The 20,768-nt window shown below is 42.0% G+C and overlaps 1 protein-coding gene across 1 annotated transcript in view; it reads left to right on the forward strand.

The window, feature by feature from the left end:
* LOC142140431 (arylsulfatase D-like) overlaps positions 1-20,768 on the forward strand; it is a 65,197-nt gene that overhangs the window by 9,452 nt on the left and 34,977 nt on the right. The window contains exon 4 of the mRNA XM_075198183.1: positions 16,206-16,629. Within this exon, the coding sequence (XP_075054284.1) occupies positions 16,206-16,629 (424 nt within the window). The remainder of the gene's footprint in view (positions 1-16,205; positions 16,630-20,768) is intronic.

Here is a 20,768-nt window from a genome sequence, read left to right on the forward strand (position 1 = left end):
GGTCCAGAGGGTAAGTAGTAAACAAAGATTTTCCTTCCTACTTTCTTCATCACAAAAAAACAAGATAGAATAACACCATGCTGTCATAAATAATAATCCAGATCTGATAATATGTAATGGCTTCAATATATATAGTAGGTTAATCTGTCTGACCTAAAATGACAATTTATGTAGGGTTACAATGTGGATTCCTAGAGAGAGGTCAGACAAAATCTATTTAATAAAACAGTCAGACTTATTGATTTTAAGGGTTGAGTACGTATTATCGATGATGAAAAATCTGAAAGCCTTTACACCTACAAAAAAAATCCGACTTGTCACAAAAATGAATAGAATATATAGAGACTTACCTGAAAACCGAAGCTCCACATCTCCAATGGAAGGTGGTATGCTGACAGGCATTCATTCCGAAGTCACAGGACTCCGGCACTTCAGGTTGACGTCAGCGTGACTTTGATCAATGGTAACCCGAAAATCGAAGCTTCTGGGTCCAGACATTGCCGCTTTAAATTAACAATGATCAAAGTCGCGCTGACGTCAACCTGAAGAGTCCTGTGTCTTCACAATGACTGCATGTCAGCATGCCGCTTCCATCGGGGATCTGGAGCTTTGTTTTGCAGGTAAGTCTCTATATATTCTATTCGTTTTTGTGACAAGTCGGATGTTTTTTGTAGGAGTAAAGGCTGTTGATTTTTCGGTAATACAATTACCACAGGATTTTACAAGCTGACAAGCAAGATAACAACTATTGAAATTTTACAAATGATGACCACTATTAAATGTCAGGGAGATAATGCATTGAGTAAAAACTTTAGGTTACAGTGAATAATCTCTTTAGTTTGCAGAAACTCACTAACTAGAAACATTGCACTTTATACTCTCTTAACCCTGAGAATGTACAAGTGAATGTTCTAGGACATAGTTCACTCTGTTCCAGAGCTAATTGTTGCTCATTAAATGTCTAAAGCTGGGTACACACTACAGAATTTTCCTAGCAATATTTTATCTGGAATGATTGTACCTACGATGGAAGTTCCAAACAGTGGTTCGATTCATGCGTACACACTAAACATGTTTTAAACTATTTTTACCCGACTAACTGTCTGGCCACTGTTTGGTGTCAGTCATAACGTTGTCTCAAAAGATTGTGACTCCATACACACTGAAACGATGCCCCATTTGCCCCACCCATATAAATAACCTCTTTGTGTGTGGCACATCTAGAGGTACCCAGGTTGATTAGCACACACTGCAACGTAAACTGGTAATATGATTCCATTCTGCCTAATTGATTGTGGCCTATGGTTTGTTTAGATAGGTTGTAAGGAAGAACCAGCATTAAACAATGGGTCAGTGATGATGGCATGAGCCGTTCTCGCCCAATCTTTGTTCCTGGATACTTTATATCAACTGAGAAGTAGGAATAAGCATCTTGTCTCTTAACAGATACACAGGTGGATAAGCTGTCTTCACTATTACTCCAACAATGAGAAGTAGCACACATGGTCAACGGCTGACTAACCTGCTCCTGAGTCATACCATGGGCGATCTCAAAATTGGTAAAGATGGCACTGGTCCCCAACCTGTGTGAATCAGTCTCCTGTCTCAATTCACTCTCAAACAGTGTAAAAGTTAACACTGCTTCACACTGCAGATTAAAATGCTTGGTGCATGAGGTTAGTGTCATGTGGGGGATCTGGTCCTTAACAAGGTAGCTGGTATTGAAAGTTGGCTGCAATACCAAAAGTGAGTGCAGGAGTGTGAATGTCATTACCAGAAATGTTTCCACCTTTTCCACAACACTCATCTGAAGCAGAATGGATAAGGCTGATGAGCTGCCACCCACATGACGCAATGGGATGCAAGCAGCAGACTTTTAGCCTGTCAAAAATTACAAATCATTTCAGTATCTTCCCTTGCTACCCAGTGTCCTCCAAAAATGTCACATCTGTACAAGAGGCTGAATTTGCAGCTTTCTTTCCACTGTCTCCTTCCAATGCCAGATCTAATGGGAAGCAATAGAGGCCTTTTCTCTGTCCCTTTAGCCAGTTCCTCTCACTGACATTATAAAATATAAATAGAGGGTTGAAGAACCAAAAAAATATTGCCAGTACAGGACTGGAAAGAATCCCTTCATCTCTTGCTGCAGTGAGCAAAGCACATCCTGTGTAAACAAAGTTGCCACTCACACTCTCCTTTTAAAAATCACATTGTTCCATCATTTTTATAACAAAACAACGGGGCTTAGAATTTCAGATGACTATTCAACTGAAACATAAAATATTAAAACAGCAGACTGAATAAATGCAAACATGAAACTGTTTGCTCATCCTACTTGAAGTTCAATTTTAGCTAGGTTAGTTTGACTAATCTTAATGGGAGTTTGGGAGGGTAGGTTGAGGTTTTCTGTTGTATAAGTTGACATGTCTTATTTACAGGGCCGGATTAACCCGTGGTCTAACCGGGCTACAGCCTAGGGACCTCGGGCATCTGGGGGGCCCTTGAAAGTGCTTGTTTCTTTTTTATTATCTTTTTGCTGCTCAGCTGTAGCGCGGCCGGCAGCTCCCACTGTCAGATGAACGTCACATAGAATGGCAGGCACTGTAGTCCTTTAGCGATGCACAGTAATCTCCTTACTAAGGAGATCTCATGAGAGTGAGACTTTGAGACATAGTCTCACACTCAGGAGATCTCCTCAGTAAGGTGATTATTGCGCGCCGCAGAAGGACTACAGCAGGGAGTGAGTGACGGAAGAGCAGTGAAGAAAAAACTGAGGTAAGCGCTTGGGGGGGGGGGCACAGGGGATGGGCCTCACGGGGGGGGTACCCTTAGCCCAGGGGCCTCCGCTACCTTAATCTGGCCCTGCCTTTTTATTAGATTTTAAATATATTTCTATAATAAATAAATAAATATATATATATATATATATATATATATATATATATATATATATATATAAAGTGACAAAGGTAGCCAGGATAGGACCTGTCCAGCAGGATGAAGTACAGACAGGGTTAATGGTCCTGCTGTTACCTAGAGAGAACAGGTGCATGACATGGGTGTGATTGCTGTGCTGTATGTATAAAAGGATTGCGGGATCTGGTGGGCGGAGCTTCCAATGCCGAATAGTAGCCGGACAATAGTGAAGGATTGTGGGCTAAGCTAGCGTGTCAGAAAGTCGTGGAATCTTTACTGTTATCAATCATTAGGCTGATCAGGCTGCAGCCTGGGTCGCTGGGTCCCTGGGGGGCGCAGTGCCAGCACAATTAACAAGCCTTTTAAAAAAAAAATAATAAAAAAAAATTTTCTTACCTAAAATGTCGGCGCTGCCTCCTCAGTGATCAGCCGCCCCTGGTCTCAAGGGGGCGATCCAGACTGTCAGTGTATCCAATTACACAGATGCAGGCAGCTAGCAGCAAATCTGATGCTGTTAGCTGTCCTATCAGTGCAGCTGCGGTGCTAAGCTTAGTGTGGTCATGTGAGATGATCATATGACCATACTAGTCACTGAGCACGCTGTACTGACAGGGCAGTGCTGTTAGCTGCCTGTCAATAAGACAGAAGTGCTGGAGAGAAGAGGAGCAGAAAACTTCAAAGTAAGTTCTATTTGTTAAATATAAGGGGGGGGAGGCAGATGACTGGGGGGCGGGAATGATTAAATGGAAACTGCTTGATAGTGGGAGGAGGGGGGTTAAAGATGTGGCTAAGGGAGTTAATGGAGTGACTTGGAGGGGTTAATGAAGTGACTGGGGTTGGTTAATGAAGTGACTGGGAGGGGTTAATGAAATGAATGGGGGTTTAATGAAGGGACTATGCTGGAAGGGTTAATGCATTGACTGGGGGGTGACGAATTGGCTAGGGAGGGTTAATTCATTGACTGGGGGGGTGAAAAAATGAGTGGTTGGATGGGTGATGAAATGGATGGTGGGGGTCATAAACCTTCTGGTGAGGGTTGATAAAAATGGCTAGGGGGATGTAGTGGCTGCCGGGGGGAGCTGATGAAATAGCTTGATCTTTGTATTGTGTGGCGATGACTAGAATACTAAATACTAGACAAGCAGAGTTGGTAGATGTTAGCATATGTAAACATACTGTAAATAATTTTCATATATTTTATTGACTATGTATGTACGAGTGGGTTGCTTTATATGGTCATTATGGAATGTTGGGTTTGAATCATTCAAGGTTTGTTAACATTTTGCGCTACAATACAATTTTTGCACATTTCAAATACAGAAATCCAAGTTTCCAGAAGCCAGCCAACTGACAACTCTCCGAGAACAAGCAAGAGAGAACATCAGGTAGTCTACTCTGCAAGATCTGGTAAGAGATGAAGTGCAGAATGAAGTGTGTTTTGTCTGTTAAATAATATTTTATTACACTTTCTATTACATGATCCTTTGCCACACCTAATATTGGTAACCATATTTATTCCACTTATAGACAAATTAAAGTGGGGCTGTTGTAGAGAACAATGATACTAACTGACCCGCAAGTCCGTTGGTGAAGTGGGATGAAGTAGATCAGCTGCCTCTGCTTAAATATTGCAAGTATATGGGTAGTGAATTGCTACCTGCCTCCCAAATGCTCTGTACTTGCTGTGGGTTTAATGGAGCTGTTTTCCCATATATATGACCTCTTATTTGATAATATTAAAGATCAAAAGTGCATCCAGCGATACGCCGATGCGCGTTTCGCTTGTATGTGCTTATTCAAAGTCAAGCCAACAAACTTGTTTGACAGTTCTTATATAATTCCTGTGAGAGGCTTACAGAGTGATGTGAAATTCATCAGCCAATCAGAGGTGAGGTCTGTGATAGTGATTGACAATACTATCAGCCAATCGGAGACATATCTCCCACTGGCTCCATCTCTCATACTCTCTTGTTAGTCGAGTAGCGTCACATCTAGACCAATAGGAAAAACACCATTTGTTTATAATTGCCAATATTGTAAATCAAGTGAAGCAACATTCTCCAATAGTTCTACCCCATGGAATACCCTATTGATTAAGTTCTGTTCTATTGTCTGCAATGTGTCACAAAGATAGTGTTCCATTAAGCTACTATTTAAGTAAATAGTAGCATAATGGAATGCAATTTTGTTATCCCACCAGATCAGATAGCAAGTTGGAGGAAATCCTCAGAGCATTAAGTAACGTGCCAGCCACACATCGGGCACAGCAGGGCCAAATGCTAGCCGTGGCCGAGGCTCAGGTGGAAACAAACAGACTGTTGCAGGCGGAGCTCAGTCAGCTCAGAAAAAGTGAGCCTGAACCTGCTGTCTTGCAAAAGATGACCTCCTCGGATGACATTGAGGTGTTTTTATTATTGTTTGAAAAGGCGGCGGAATATGGAGATCTTAAGTGGCCAACAGGTGAATGGGTAGAAAAACTGGTTCCTTATTTGAAGGGTGAAGCCCAGCGGGCTATATGGATGTGCCTGGAGACCAGGCATCGGACTTTCAGCAGCTAAAGGCAGCCATTTTGCCACGGATCTGAGTGACAGGGCCCGAGAAGGCACAATGATTCCATGATTGACAGTTTAGACCAGGATCTGCAACGCGTGCCCAGGTGGCAGACCTGGCAAATTTAACAAAAAGTTGATTGGAGCCCGACTGTAATACACCTGTCAGAATGCTAGAAATCCTGGCTATTGACCATCACGAGCGAAACCAAAGTCGGAACTTACAGATAATGAGTTCTGCAGACTGCCCCTCAGTCATTTGAGGCGCTTGCAATAGCTATTGATCGATATTACCCTGTCAAAAATATGGCTCGGACAGGTGTGAAAGTTGCCAGCCCGGACTTCAGACCGCAACCAACACCAGAGATTGAGACAGACCACAAATTGACCCCAGCAAAGTGTTTTGAGTTTGGTGAGCAGGGGCATTTCCGGAGCCATTGTCCAAATCGTCCAGAAGTGATGGACTGAATCCCAGGTTTCCTGCTTGTCTCACCATGTCCTCGTCCATGGGGAATCCACTGCTGTTCCTGGTGACTGTTCTGATATGGCAACAAGCAGTGTTAACGTTGGTGGACTTAGGTAGTGAAATCACCTTGGTATACGACACTGTGGTTCCAGAAGGCCCGTTAACCCAGCTACCATCAGAAAAGGTTCTGTGCATTCACAGGGTCACAGAGGAATATGACCATGTCAATTTTCCCATTACTGTGAAGGGACGAACAGTGGTAACAGCGATAGCCCCAAGGTTGCCATACCCTCTTATTCTGGGGCAAGACTTTCCCCTGTTCTGGGAAATTATAGCCGGCCCGATCAGTCAGGACATGCCGGCAACTGAGTCACTAGCCGGACCTCTGACCCTACTTGATCCTGTCTTTCCTAACCCGGAACTGGAGATAGAGGCAGAGAAGCCGAAGTAGCTGGAGCCTGAATACCAGGCTTTGGCTGCAACTAGGCCACCATCAAGTTTCATAAAATGAGAGAGGAAAGTCTTATCTGGAGAAAGTCAGGAGGGAACAGAGGACCTGCAAAAGGGTGAAGATTGGTCCCCAATATCAAGGACTGTGTCACTCCAGGACTTTGCAAGAGACCAACTTAATGATAGTACTTAATGATAGTGAAAGAAGACTCTAAATCAAGTGCTCCTGAGGTTTTTACTGGCCAGAAATCCATATGGCATTCAAGAGATACTGTCAAGCTTGCCTAGTGTGCCAGTGGACAGCCCTTAAACCAGACTATTGAGCTCCACTGGTACCTCTTCCTATAATTGCCATGGACAAACTTGGTCCCATGAAGAGGTCCGCCCTAGGGCATCAATATCTATTAGTAGTTCTTGATTACGCTACAAAATATCATGTGGAAATTCCACTAAGGACTATTGCCAAAGAGTTATTGTTAATATACATTCGACTGGGAATCCCAAAAGAGATCATAACAGGTCAAGGAACCCCCTTCATGTCAGGATTAATGAAGTAGTTATGCAAATTACTAAGGTTGCAAAGACTGTGGACCTTGGTTTATCATCTGCAAACTGACGGGTTAGTTAAGCGGTTTAATAAGACTCTAAAGCAAATGATTAGACGAGCTGTTTTCAGGATAAAAGAGATTGGGACACCCTGGTACCCTTTCTCATGTTTGCGATAAGGTAGGTGCCTCAGGCATCAACGGGGTTTAGTTTCTCTGAGCTCCTGTTTGGGAGACAGCCACACAGAATTCTGTATATCCTCCCACCGCATGCTCTGTATTTAATTGGCAAACTCTGTGGGAGAAAAAATACTATTATTTGCCACCTCATGTTCTATATTTTATTTTCAAACTATGGTGGCAAAAAATTACAATTTTATTGGCACCTCATGCTCTATATTTGACTTACCCCGTAATTCTACCCCATAGTTTGCAAATCAAATATAGAGCATGAGGTGCCAAAAAAAGTCATATTACCCACCCATTTTTTTAACCTCCCTACTTGCTAGATTGAACTTTGGGCACCCTCTTTTTTAAAAATAAATCAATAAAAAATTAGATTTTATTTACTCACTCTTTTTTCTCCTGAAGTCTGGTCAGTAGATGCAGGGGGACTCTTCAAACCTCTTCTCTTCTCTTTTCTTTTTTCTCTGCTCTTCTTTTCAATGGCTGCTCTTTGCATTTTGACCGGATATAAGTACATCCTTGTGGTGGTTTGTCTTTTTAAAAGCAGAATTTAAAGTTGAAGATTGATTTTTAGCCTGTCATCTGTTTTTGGATGACAAAGAGAATTGAATACTACAAATCGCTGGACTTCTGAATCATATAGTTACACTGGTTAAACATTTGTCTAAGTTTTAAATGGTCTCAAGTGTTTAATATCCTCTGTTGCACTGCATATATGTGTCTGTTATTACCATGCTACCTTCCAGCGATGCATGCTGGTAGGGGAGGGGGGCGTCGGGAAAGAACTTTATTCACACTGTCACTGACAGACAGTGTGATACTTACTTCACCGAGGCGCCACCGGACAGACTGTCACATGATCATTGACTGACGTCAGTGATCAGTGAATGAAGAGGACCGCGAACACTGAAAAACAGCGGCTGCACCGCGCCGCCGCTGCACTTCTCTCCCAAGCTGCTGACTAGATTAGAAAATCTAGTCAGCGCCACCCTGCAGGTACCGGTGCCCTAGGCAACTGCCTAAGGTTGCCTAATGGGAGCCCCGGGCCTGCACCCACCTATCCAATACCAACCATTTTCCCTGGAGTTCAATACACATAGATCGGTAACTTGGGACTTACTTACTATAGGAAATATATATTACTACTAGACTCCAAAATGGGCCAATGTCACATAACTTTGCCACCTGTCTGGTTTTCAAATTGGCAGTCTATTCAATTTGTGAGGATTTCCCTGGGTTTCAGTAGCTTGAGAACCAGACATAGCCCTTATATGCCTTGCAGCAGTAATTTCTGATTCCAGATGTCTGCATAGGATGCTCAACCTGCCAGTCTACAAGAAGATCCCGATATGAGCAGTTACAGCAAGTCAGAGGTAACAAAAGGTGTTCAGTGTAGCAAAGAGTACTTTGGTGAGCTGTCTTAAGAGGAGAAAGCTCACCAAAGTACATGTGAGTGTTTCAGCTCCTAAATGTATATTAAACACTTTAACTGCACTATGATCGCAAAAATATTTGCTCTCCGTTTCAATATCTCACCAGAATATGGCCTTCTTATTGTACTGTGCTTGCTAGAATATGAGCTGTTCATTGAACTGTAGTCACTAGGGCCCTATTAAGGGTTCCAGCCGGTTTACAGCGGTTGCCACCTCACCCACCTCACTTATACTAGAGATGATCACTGACCCCGTGTTTTGGTTTTGGATCTGGACTAACTTCGTGTTTTGGTTTTGGCAAAACCGCCCTAGTGTGCTTTGGTTTTGGTTTTGGTTTTGGATCTGTATTTTTTTTAGAAAAATAGCTAAAATATGCTAAAATCACATAATTTTGCTAATTTTTTGTTCCCACATTATTATTATTATCCTCAATAATACTAATTTCAAGTCATTTGTACTCAATTTTGACCACCTTACAGGTCACAAATCATTTCTTGCCAGTGATAAGTAGGCCATTGTCATGCCTGGGCATAAGACCAAAAAATCCACCTCTTATGTGTGGAATTATTTTTACCCAAATTGTGACAACAGTTGTTTAGCCATTTGTAGCATTGTAAAGCCACAGTCAGTAGAGGTAGGGACCATAACCATCTAGGATCCTCATCCATGTTACGTCATTTGAAGCGAGTTCATGGAAAGCTCTTGGAAAAATCAGAAACTTATGCTAAAAAAATAACAAAAAGCAATCCAGCATAAGCTATCTCCCTGCAATCTACACCCCCAACACCTTCATCATCAATATCTTCACAAGTGATGACTCCTCCAATATCCAGGACACCTCAGAAGAATTCTTGAGCGTTAGGCCCACTGCTGCTGCGCCTGCTTCTGGGGGTGGATCTTCAACCCAGAAGCAGACCAAGAAGAAGACTACTAGTAGTTTACAACAATTGACTGTTAAACAATGCTTAGCAAGTATGAAAACTGTCACCCAGTCGCAAACCGGATCACAGACGCCATAGCGACTATGCTAGTATTAGATCTGCGTCCAATATCCACTATTAATGCAGCTGGTGTTAGACAATTACTTGAGGTCTTGTGTCCCCATCACCAAATTCCATCATGACACAATTTTTACTAGAAAAGCTATTCCTCACCTCTACAAGAAGGTTCATAAAAATGGAATTATTGGGCTACAAAATGCCATTCTACCCACTGTACACTTAAACACAGATTGTGGACAAGCGGAACTGGGCCAACTAAAGATTATATGACTGTGACAGCCCACTGGGTTGGTGATTCGCCTTCACCAGCAGGAACAGAAGTAGCATGTACACAAGCACGGCACATTTTTCAGAGGCAGGCTACTCTGTGTATCATCTGCTTCACAAAGAGGCATTTTATTATTAGTATTATTATTATTATCATAGATTTGTAAGGCACCACAGTGCTCCACAGCGCCATACAGTAGGGAAGACAAGGACATACATAAAACAAGGCATACTTAAAACAAGAACAGCCAAGGCAGACAAAATGGAGACATTAAAACAAAGGGTATGGAGGACCCTGCTCATTAGAGAGCTTACATTCTAAAGGGAAGAAGGCACAGCTGAAACAAGAGGAGCGAGTGTGGCTCAGAGTGGAGATTGGGATAGTTGTGAGGGTGCATTAGTGTGACTAGTGTTATCGAGAAGAAGGTCACCTCTAAAAAAGAGATGGGTTTTCAAGGAGCATCTAAAGATTTGAAGGCTGTTGGAAAGTCTGATTGAGCGTGGTAGGCAATTCCATAAGTGGGGAACAGCATGGGAGAAGCCTTGAAGCGGAAGTGAGATGTGGTTATCATAGACGTGAGAAGGCGCAGGTCAGATGTAATACCGCTGACAACCTGTTTGAAAAACTAAGGGATGTCATTGCAACATGGCTTATCCTGCTTGGACTCTCCTGAGGACATGTGATTTCTGATAACGCCACCAATATTGTTAGAGCATTACAGCAGGGGGAGTTCCATCACATTCCCTGTTTGGCTCAAACAATCAACTTGGTGGTACAGAACTTTATAAAAAATGACAATGACATGCAGGCGATGCTGTCTGTGTCTCAAAACATGGTAAGAGTCCCTGGTGTTATGTATGGAGAAGGGTGGACTCCATACCTAAGACCCAGTATGGATCTTCTGGCCTGCCAGTCTCTAAACAGATGATCAAGAGGTGCACCTGTGAGGTGCCTGTGAAAAGGCAGCTAGAATATGCAATCATTGTTTCAGACCTGGGGAGGAGGTGAGTTGCCTCCTGAGACACTATGCTGTGGTGAGCAACAATACATGTTTGATTTGTGTGTCGACATAAGGTCCTGCACAGGTGAGAGGGCCTCCAGAAATATATTAGTTTGTAGCCAGACGGCTAGGATTTTGTTTGTTATGTTTTGTTTGCAAGCTGGTGAATAAAATTAGCTGTGGCTTTAAACTGAAACCTTTGGGTTTGTGTGGTTTACTGCTGCTGTTCGTCGCCATCTTCCCCAGGAGATGGTACATATTCCCCTGATGGTGTCACATATGGTGGAGAATTGGCTTGCAATGATCTGCACATGTCAAGAATAGCAGCAGTTTTGGAGATACTTGCAGAAACCAGCTCTATGTGTGTGCTTGGAAAGTTTAAAAGGGACAGACACCGTGGAGCAATACGTGCATGTCTTCTCATGTGTATAAAAGCAGCTAACAATTGCAGTGTTTATGCACAGCAAAAGTGGGAAACAGAGAACCACGTGGATGTAAGTAATAAATCCTACTGTGGAATACTGTTTAAACAGATTTGCTGCGTGTATGAACATTTGAGAGGAGTTAAATGTTGTCAGTGAAAACTGGCTACTTGTGTTGGAAAAACAGAAGTGTATGCAAAGACCAGTGAGAGACAGATTAAAGGCAAATACATTAAAGTGTTTTCATGGACTGAGTCTGTCAATTGCTCTAAAACAGCTGTGTTCATTAAGACTAAGAAGAAAACCCAAGTATATGTTGAAGAAGTCTAGGAAATGTGTATTTCTGCAAAGCATAATTTGGGTGTGGCCTGGTTCTGTGCATAAGCAAAGAGCAAGAGACTTTAAAGAAGAAAAGTTTTAGGATTTTTTTTGTCAGTGTAAAGTGGATGTTTCTGTGTTGAAACAGAAGCATGCAAATGTGTTTGCAAAACTACTGAGAAGCAGTTTAAAGAAGAAAAAAAACAACTTTTGCCCTGCAGAGGAAAAGTTTGAGACATATGTTGGGTGTTGTAGTGCCACACATCTTAAGTCAAGTGAGGTGCTCCTTCTTTAATAGTGCTTTGTCTGTATGAAGATAAAGTATTTTCAATCCAGTTCCTTTATATTATAGTTGATGTTTCGGTCTTACATCCAGACTTTTTTAAGACAGATTTTCATTGAACAGCAGACAAAACAAGCATAGACAATACAACATTATAATTACATTATTATAATTAATTATATATATAGTGTCAAAGGGTTGTTTACTGTAGCTCATTTTAGGAAATTAAGAGATTCAATAGCAAGATATAACAAATAATTAATATAAAACAAAGTACAACCGATACATACATAGCGCACTAATTCCAGCATACGGTCATTCAATCCTGAAGCCTGTGGTCAAAGCAGACTGAATAATGGTCTCAGTGCCTAGTTTATATACAGTTTGTGGTACATAAAAAACAGCGGTGATGTTCATGGCATTTTTCCATTGTTTCAGGATTTAGGACAGTCCAGTATAATGCAGGTCATTGGTTGGTTCAAACAATGCTCTCCAAGGTTGGGTTCTACTCTCTAACAGCTGCCTACGTGTTTTCCCTCAGGAACTCGCTAAAATACTGGTTCAAACCAGCCTATTAGCATTCCAAACACAATATAATTTTGAGCATTAATCCTTTATCATCCATAACTAGTATACGCAAGGTTCGATCGCTTAGCCGATTGCGGATGTCTGATGGTAGAAAAAGAATTAGTATGACACTAAGCATGATACATTTCCTTTATCCTGAACCTTAGATGTCAATTAAAGTGCTTTTAACATTATTATATTAAACTATTAAATCTATTACATTTGATTATAAAATACTATATGGTAATCTATTCACAATTGAATGTGTGAGTGTAAATGTATGTAGAAGTGTACGATAGTGTTATTGCGTAATACACCCTTCCACGCCGCTGCAATCTATTCGCATATTTTCAGATAAAGCCAATTAAATTGATGTTTATTAATTGAAACAACTTCATCCAATTATTTGACTTTCACTATATATATATATATATATATATATATATATTGTAACAAAGGGAGGCATTTAGCTGGCAATATGCAGAGAAAGCATGGAAGTAGAGTAAAACATTTGTGCAGTAATGCACCTAGATTGATGACTTATGTGTAACAAACAATAGTTTAAGTTTGGTTAACTTACATGATAGAGAAATCCTTCCTCTCAGCAAACAGACAGGGTGTGTCTGTTAGTGCAAACAGAGCCAGTGATGGGGCGTTTCCTTTTAAAGAGAAGGTGGGTGTGTCACCTGTCCATCAAGCTAAGGCTGGGGGAGGAGTATCAGGTATAAAAGCTTGTTTGTATCATTTGTGTACTGAGACCAACGCTGGGGAAGCTGGCTGATCTGGAGATAGCTGAGCTATGTCTAGCTAGCGTTTAGGGTCTCCAAGCATTGCTGTGAAATCTGAACGGTGTCAAAAAATTTACCACCCTGACAATAAACTACATAAAAAGGAAGAAGTTGTTCGCGTGTGCTTCTGCAGTAGCGGGCTCTTGCCACAATAAATATATATATATATATATATATATATTATATACAAAATTGTTAAATATTAATTAATACATAAAACAACCTTCATTCTGCAAACATATTAAAATGTCATCACAGTAAGATTGTGCCATTAGCTGATCTTGGAGATTAGACTACCTGATGGTCTTTCTTGCTTGTTCTTGGAGCGTTGTTGTCAATTGTCAGGCTCCTGGAACTTGAAATCCTGTATTAAAAGTGTTCAAAAATTGTATTATAAAGCAAAATTTTAACAAATCCTGAATGATACAAACACGACACTCCATTATGACCAAATAAAACAATCACCTAGTACAGGCATATATAGACAATAAAAAATATGAAAATCATTTATAATCATTTACTAACTTCTAACTTTTACAGTCCTGTCTGTCTAGTGTTTAGCATTCCATTGACCACTGAGACCACCGAGAGCATCCATGTCACCGCTACACAATACAGAGATCATGCCCCCTACAAGATATTTCATAAGCTCCCCCACCCATTTTTATTTACCCTCACCAGAAAGTTTAAGACCTCCCCACATCCATTTCATCACCCACCTAACCATTCATTTGCTCACCCAACCCCCAGTCAATTAATCACCCCACCTTATCCAATTCATTAACCCTTCCTATCAAATTCATCATGCCCAGCCAATTCATTAACCATTCCCCAACCAATTAATTAATCATCCCCATCAGCCAATTAATTAACCATTCCCCCAGCCAATTCTTCACATCTCCCTAGCCAATTAATCATGCCCCTGTAGACAATTCATTAACCCCCCCAGCCAATTCATCATCACATTGGAGCCAATTCATTAACCCCCACTTGCCAATTCATCATCCTATTACAGCCAAATCATTATCCCTCAGCTAATTAATTAACCCATTGCAGCCAATTCATTAACACCACACCTAGCTAATTCATCATGCCATTGCAGCCTATTCATTACCCCTAGCCAATTTATCAACCTATTGCTGCCAATTCATTTTCCCCCCCTATCCAATTCATCAGTTCCTCTCCCCGACCAGTTATCTTTCCCCATCTGCAGCCAATGTATCACCTCCTCCTCTACACCCGATATTTAAAAATAGAACTTACCTTGCTGTCTTCTGGTCCTCTTCTCTTCAGTCATTGGTACTTCTTTTTTTGTGACAGGCAGCTAACAGCAAATCCAATGCTGTTAGCTGCCCTATCAGTGTGTGCGCGGTCTGTGTGCTTAGTCTGGTCACATGAGATGTGATAATCTCCCAACACCATAATAAATGTACCGCACCTGCACTGGTATGGCAGCTAAAAGCATTGGATTTGCCATTAGCTGTCTGCCTCAGCCTAATTCGATACAGTGGCAGTCGAGGCTGCCCTCTCTAAACTAGGGGTGGCCTTGATAACGGAGGAAGCTGATCGCCAGCATTTGAAAAAAAAATGTTAGTGTGCCCGGAGCTACGCCTCCCCAGGATTCCACGCCCTAGGCTGCAGCTTGATCAATCTTTGGGTTGATCAGGCCCTGGTAGTCACTAAAACTCTACATACATTTTTCTCTAGTACCTAGAATATGAGATCTGCATTGCACTGTGGTAGCCCTAATATTGTCTTTGCATTGAACTGTGTTAATCAGAATATTGGCTCTTCATTGTACTGTAGTCATCAGAATATAGGCTATACATTTTACGGCAGTCAGCAAAATATGGACTCTGCATTGCACTGTGGTCACCATAATATGGGCTCTGCTGAATTGCCAAATGTATACAAACGTTATAGTCTTACAAATCAATTCACTCCTTTCTACTTGTTCCCAGTTCTGTCATAAAACATAACTATAGATATCCACCATGCACTCTGGTTTGCATACAACCTATTACTCCACATGCGGAATTAATAATCGCATTATGCACTTCTGCTTTCACTATTCATTCAAGAATGTTTCACCATGTGCAGTGCAAATTAGTTATGTTCTACACCTACTTTTGTTTGTGACCTTCTGCTCCACTGGAGATATCTGTCCTCCATGAGTTTCCCTTTGTACACCTGCATTATGGTTTAACAAGTATACCACGCTAGTCAACTAACCTACTTGTCACTGACCTCACAGTGGTGCTTATATTTATGGGTGAGTGGATTTGCAGTATGAAGATGACAGAGAAATCACTTAAATGATCTAGCAGGGATGGATATGGCTCATTGGGAGAGGCATTCCCTACTTTACAATTAGGTACAGAGCATTTTTTTTAGCTGCAAAACAACTTGAAGTCTCCAGCTAATCAGAGATAACAGAAACCCTATCTGTCCCACTACTTGTTATAGGACATATTTTACACTTTTTGAGGAAAGAACAGATTTAAGTACACATCAACTAAATAAAAACTATTCAAATGCACAAAAGTGACACGTAGTAAAGACTTGTTCAATGTTCCCGCCATGCTATATGAAGATATGGTTTAAATTATGGCAAGCGTGATAAGTACTCACTTTACAGCACAATAAATGGACTTTATCACCATATCACATTCATAAAGAATATTTGTTCCTTCACTGGATTATGTTATATACAAGATATTCTTTGTTGCAATAGTACAGGTTTATTGGGCGGGGGGGAAAGTTTAAATTCCACCCTGAACATTTTTGGAGAGTCTACAAACCTGCACTTATAGGTACATCCCCCTTTTTCTGTGGTGTTTCCAAAGATCAAAAACTGGGTGTGCATTTTGAAAAGCACATGGCAGACAATCAGGCACACTTGTACAAAAAAAGAAGTGCCCAACCACATTATATTATAAATGACTCACCATTTTTCATATTAATTTTAAATGGTCTCCTTTTAAGTATAATTTGTTTTATTCTTATTTTTCAGGAAAATGGCACCTTGGTGTAAACTGTGAATCGAGAAATGATTTTTGCCACCATCCATTAAACCATGGGTTTGATTATTTTTATGGTACGCCTTTTTCACTTTTTAATGACTGTGAAGTCTCAAGACCAAGTGAGAGCCAAATGAGGTTTAAAAAAACATTATGGTTTTATGCACAGGTGTTTGTTATCACGATGTTGACACTTGTAGCTGGCAAGATTTGTCATTTTATCAACATTTCTTGGAAAATTATTTTTGCTTTCACCCTTTTCGGCACAGTTTACTTTGCATATTGGTATGTAGCGTATGCATTCCAAATGAACTGGGATTGCATATTGATGAAGAACTTTGAAATTATTGAACAGCCAATGGATCTGGAAAAGAAAGCTGGGCAAATCGTTGGTGAGGTCAAGGCATTCATTAACAGGTAAAATATACACTGATGTACATGTACATTTGTGGCACAGTATCAGTATTTAATATTTAAATCGACTTTGAATTCTTATTGTGTATGATATGTATAATAAGCATCAGGGTCTGTAACAATGAAATACTAAAGTATTACCACCAGAGCCTGATTAAATAAATTATGTGGTATACATGAGATATATATATATATATATTGTAACAAAATGAGGCATTTAGCTGGCAATATGCAGAGAAAGCAGGGAAGTAGAGTAAAACATTTGTGCAGTAATGCACCTAGAGTGAAGACTTATGTATGAAAAGCAATAGTTTAAATTTGGTTAAACTTACATGATCTGAAATCCTTCCTCTCAGCAAACAGACAGGACATGTCTGGTTGTGCAAAAAGAGCCAGTGATGGATGTTTTCTTTTAAAGAGAAGGTGGGTGTGTCACCTGTCCATCAAGCTAAGGCTGGGGGAGGAGCATCATGTATAAAAGCTTGTTTGTTTCATTTGTTCAGGGAGATCAACGCTGGGGAAGCTGGCTGACCTTGAGAAAGAGCTGAGCTATGTCTAGCTAGTGTTTAGGGTCTCCAAGTATTGCTGTGAAATCTGTACGGTGTCAAAACATTTACCATCCTGACAATAAAACTACATAAAAAGGAAGAAGTTGTTTGCGTGTACTTCTGCAGTAGCGGGCTATTGCCACTATATATATATATAATATATATATATTGCAACTTAAATACTATACTCATTAATCTTAATAGGGGAAGATATGGGGCCTGATTCATTAAGGAAAGTTAAGTAAAAAAAATTGAGTTACTAGTCTCCTGGACAAAACCATGTTACAAGGCAAGGGATGCAAACTAGTTGTCACGGGCACTAGGAGTCTTTACCCAGGGATCACCAGGTGATAGGCTTACCAGAGCAGTATAGGTGGTAATATGGTACTCTGGTAGCAGGGTGATCACGGAACAGGAAATAGCAGATGATGAGATGCTCAGGAAAGTCTATGACTAGCAGCACTGGCAATATGAAGGTAGTAATACACGAGGAACTGTATGGACAAAGGACACGTGAAGGTAGTCAGTGGTCTGCGGTAGCAAGTTGTACCACTGCTATAGTGAGGAGGAATGTCCAACAGAAACGAGGGGGTGATGAGAGTCAGCGGTCTGCGGATAGCAAGTTGTACCGCTGTCTGAGTGAAGGAATAGAATCCAAGTGGAGGTATCCGGGGAGTCAGTGGTCTGCGTTAGCAAGTTGTACCACTGCTATGTGAGAGGATACTGGAATAGGTGAAACTGGAAACAGGGGTCAGTGGTCTGCCACCAGCAAGTTGTACCACTGAATATATATGTGAGGAGGTGCACGGGGAGAGACTGCAACACAAGATATACACGGGCACCTTGACTTTGATCCACAGTAATATGCACAATATAAATGTATAGATGACTGAACAACACTGCCAATATAGAAAGTCTCTAGAAGGAATCCAGCACGAGATAACACAGTCAATGATGGCAATAGACTCAGCGGATAGCACACTCCAGAGAAGAACCAACACAGTCCAGCAAGGTATGCAATACACAGCACAGTCAATGGGAAGTATGCATACCGTGGTTCAGGAGAAGGCAGTCAGACAGGAGTGCAGAGATACCTGAACGGCAGGAGGCCGGCAGGATGCAAAGTCCCTGGATGGGTGAAGCGGTGGTCTAGCAGGTGCAGCGCACAGGTAGGTAGACCAGCAGGGAACACAGGAAGGCGTGGAGAGCGGATCAGCAGTAGATGGATGAGTAGCGCTGAGGAGTAACAGCAGCGGGTCTCTGCGGGAACACGGAGGTAGCCAATAGCAACCAGCAGGTGCAGTAACGATGGGACACGGGAGAGCAGAGTTGAACTGGAACTGTTGATCACGGAGAATAGCGGGTAGCAATAGTGGCAGCAGGCTCAAGGAAACACGGGAGAGTTGACAAGGACTGAAGACTGAAGCGCACAGAGGCAGCGGATAGGAATCAGCCAAACAGTCACGATGAAACACAGACGGGTTGCAGGTTGAAGACTGTAGTGCACGGAGGCAGCGGATAGGAATCAGCTAGCAGTCACGATGATGAAACACAGACGAGTTGCAGGTTGAAGACTGTAGTGCACGGAGGCAGCGGATAGGAATCAGCTAGCAGTCACGATGATGAAACACAGACGAGTTGCAGGTTGAAGACTGTAGTGCACGGAGGCAGCGGATAGGAATCAGCTGGCAGTCACAATCATGAACAGGTGAGTGGATGTGAATGAAAGACTGTAGTGCACGGAGGCAGCGGATAGGCATCAGCTAACAGTCCCAATAATACATGGTAGAGTTGAAGTGGTTAGAAGACTGTAGTGCACGGAGGCAGCGGATAGGCATCAGCTAACAGTCCCAATAATACATGGTAGAGTTGAAGTGGTTAGAAGACTGTAGTGCATGGAGGCAGCGGATAGGAATCAGCTCACAGTCACGATGATACAGTAGATGGTAGAAGTGGTATGGGAACCACAGAAGTAGAAGTGGTTTGGAAACCATAGAGGTAGAAGTGGTTTGGAAACCACAGGAATCAGCTGGGCTGAATAAACGAGGAAACACAGGAACACCTTCAGAGACTCATGGGGAATGAGACTCCAAGATCAGGCAACGTGGTGTTGACCACAGGTGCTTAATATAGGGAGGTTGCCTGATCTGCCAATTAAGTTAAAGGAACATACACTGAAGGTTTAGAAAGGGCTGCGCATGCGCAGTCCCTCAGGATGGAGGACGGCCACGGTTCCTAAATGTCCGGGAAGAAGCACTCACAGTCCGGTGAGTGACAGTACCCCCCCTTTTAAAGGTGGGCACAGAACGCCTGGAACCGGGCTTGTCCGGATTTTTGGAATAAAACTTCTTCAAAAGGGCAGGAGCATTAAGATCCTCAGCTTTGAGCCATGAACGCTCCTCAGGACCAAAGCCCTTCCAATGAACGAGGAAACGGAGGACTCCTCGCGAAATTTTTGCATCCAATACCTCAGTAATCTCGAAATCCTCCTCCTGATGAACTTGAACTGGCTGCGGTGCTGAGGGAGGAGCCGAGAAACGGTTGATAATGAGAGGTTTGAGCAAGGACACATGGAAGGCATTGGAAATCCGAAGATTCTTAGGAAGAAGAAGTTTAACACATACTGGATTGATAACTTGAATGATCCTATATGGACCAATAAAACGAGGGGCGAATTTCATAGATGGGACCTTTCAAACGAATATTTTTGGTAGATAACCAGACACGATCTCCAATTTTTAGTGGTGGAATAGCCCGCCTCTTCTTATCTGCGAAAGACTTATATTTGTTAGATGTCTTCTTTAAACAGGTTTTGACCTGAGACCAGATATTTTTGAAGGTCTGACAAGCAGTTTCCACAGCAGGGACTTGGGTGGGCGGGAGGGCAGGAAATTCCGGAAAAGACGGATGGTGACCGTAGACCACAAAGAATGGAGTTTTGGATGATGACTCATGGTACATGTTGTTATGGGCGAATTCAGCCCAAGGGAGCAATTCTACCCAGTTGTCCTGGTTGGCTGAAGAGAACATCCTAATAAAAGTCTCAAGATCTTGATTGACTCGTTCCGTTTGTCCGTTAGATTGCGGATGGTAAGACGATGAGAGTGCTAATCGTATGCCCAAGGTTTTACAAAGGGCCCGCCAGAATCTGGAAACGAATTGTACTCCTCTATCTGACACAATCTCAGACGGACATCCATGGATGCGGAAGATTTCTTTAATGAAATGTTCAGCCAGAGTAGACGAGGAAGGTAAACCGGACAAAGGGACGAAATGAGCCATCTTCGAAAATCTGTCTACCACTACCCAAATAGTATTGTGATTCTTACTTGGTGGCAAATCAGTAACGAAATCCATACTAATATGGGTCCAAGGCTTGGACGGAATGGGTAGTGGTCGCAGCAACCCTGCTGGAGTTCTGCGGGAGGATTTGAACTGAGAACATAAATCACAGGAAGCAATAAACTCTTTGACGTCTCTCCTCATTGAAGGCCACCAGTAACTTCGAGAGAGAATCTCAAAGGTCTTGTGTTCACCGGCGTGTCCAGAAAAACGAGAGGCATGGAACCACGAAAGGATTTTCCTCCTCAGAGT

Source organism: Mixophyes fleayi, chromosome 2 (genome assembly GCF_038048845.1).
Source record: "Mixophyes fleayi isolate aMixFle1 chromosome 2, aMixFle1.hap1, whole genome shotgun sequence".
Lineage (NCBI taxonomy): Eukaryota > Metazoa > Chordata > Amphibia > Anura > Limnodynastidae > Mixophyes > Mixophyes fleayi.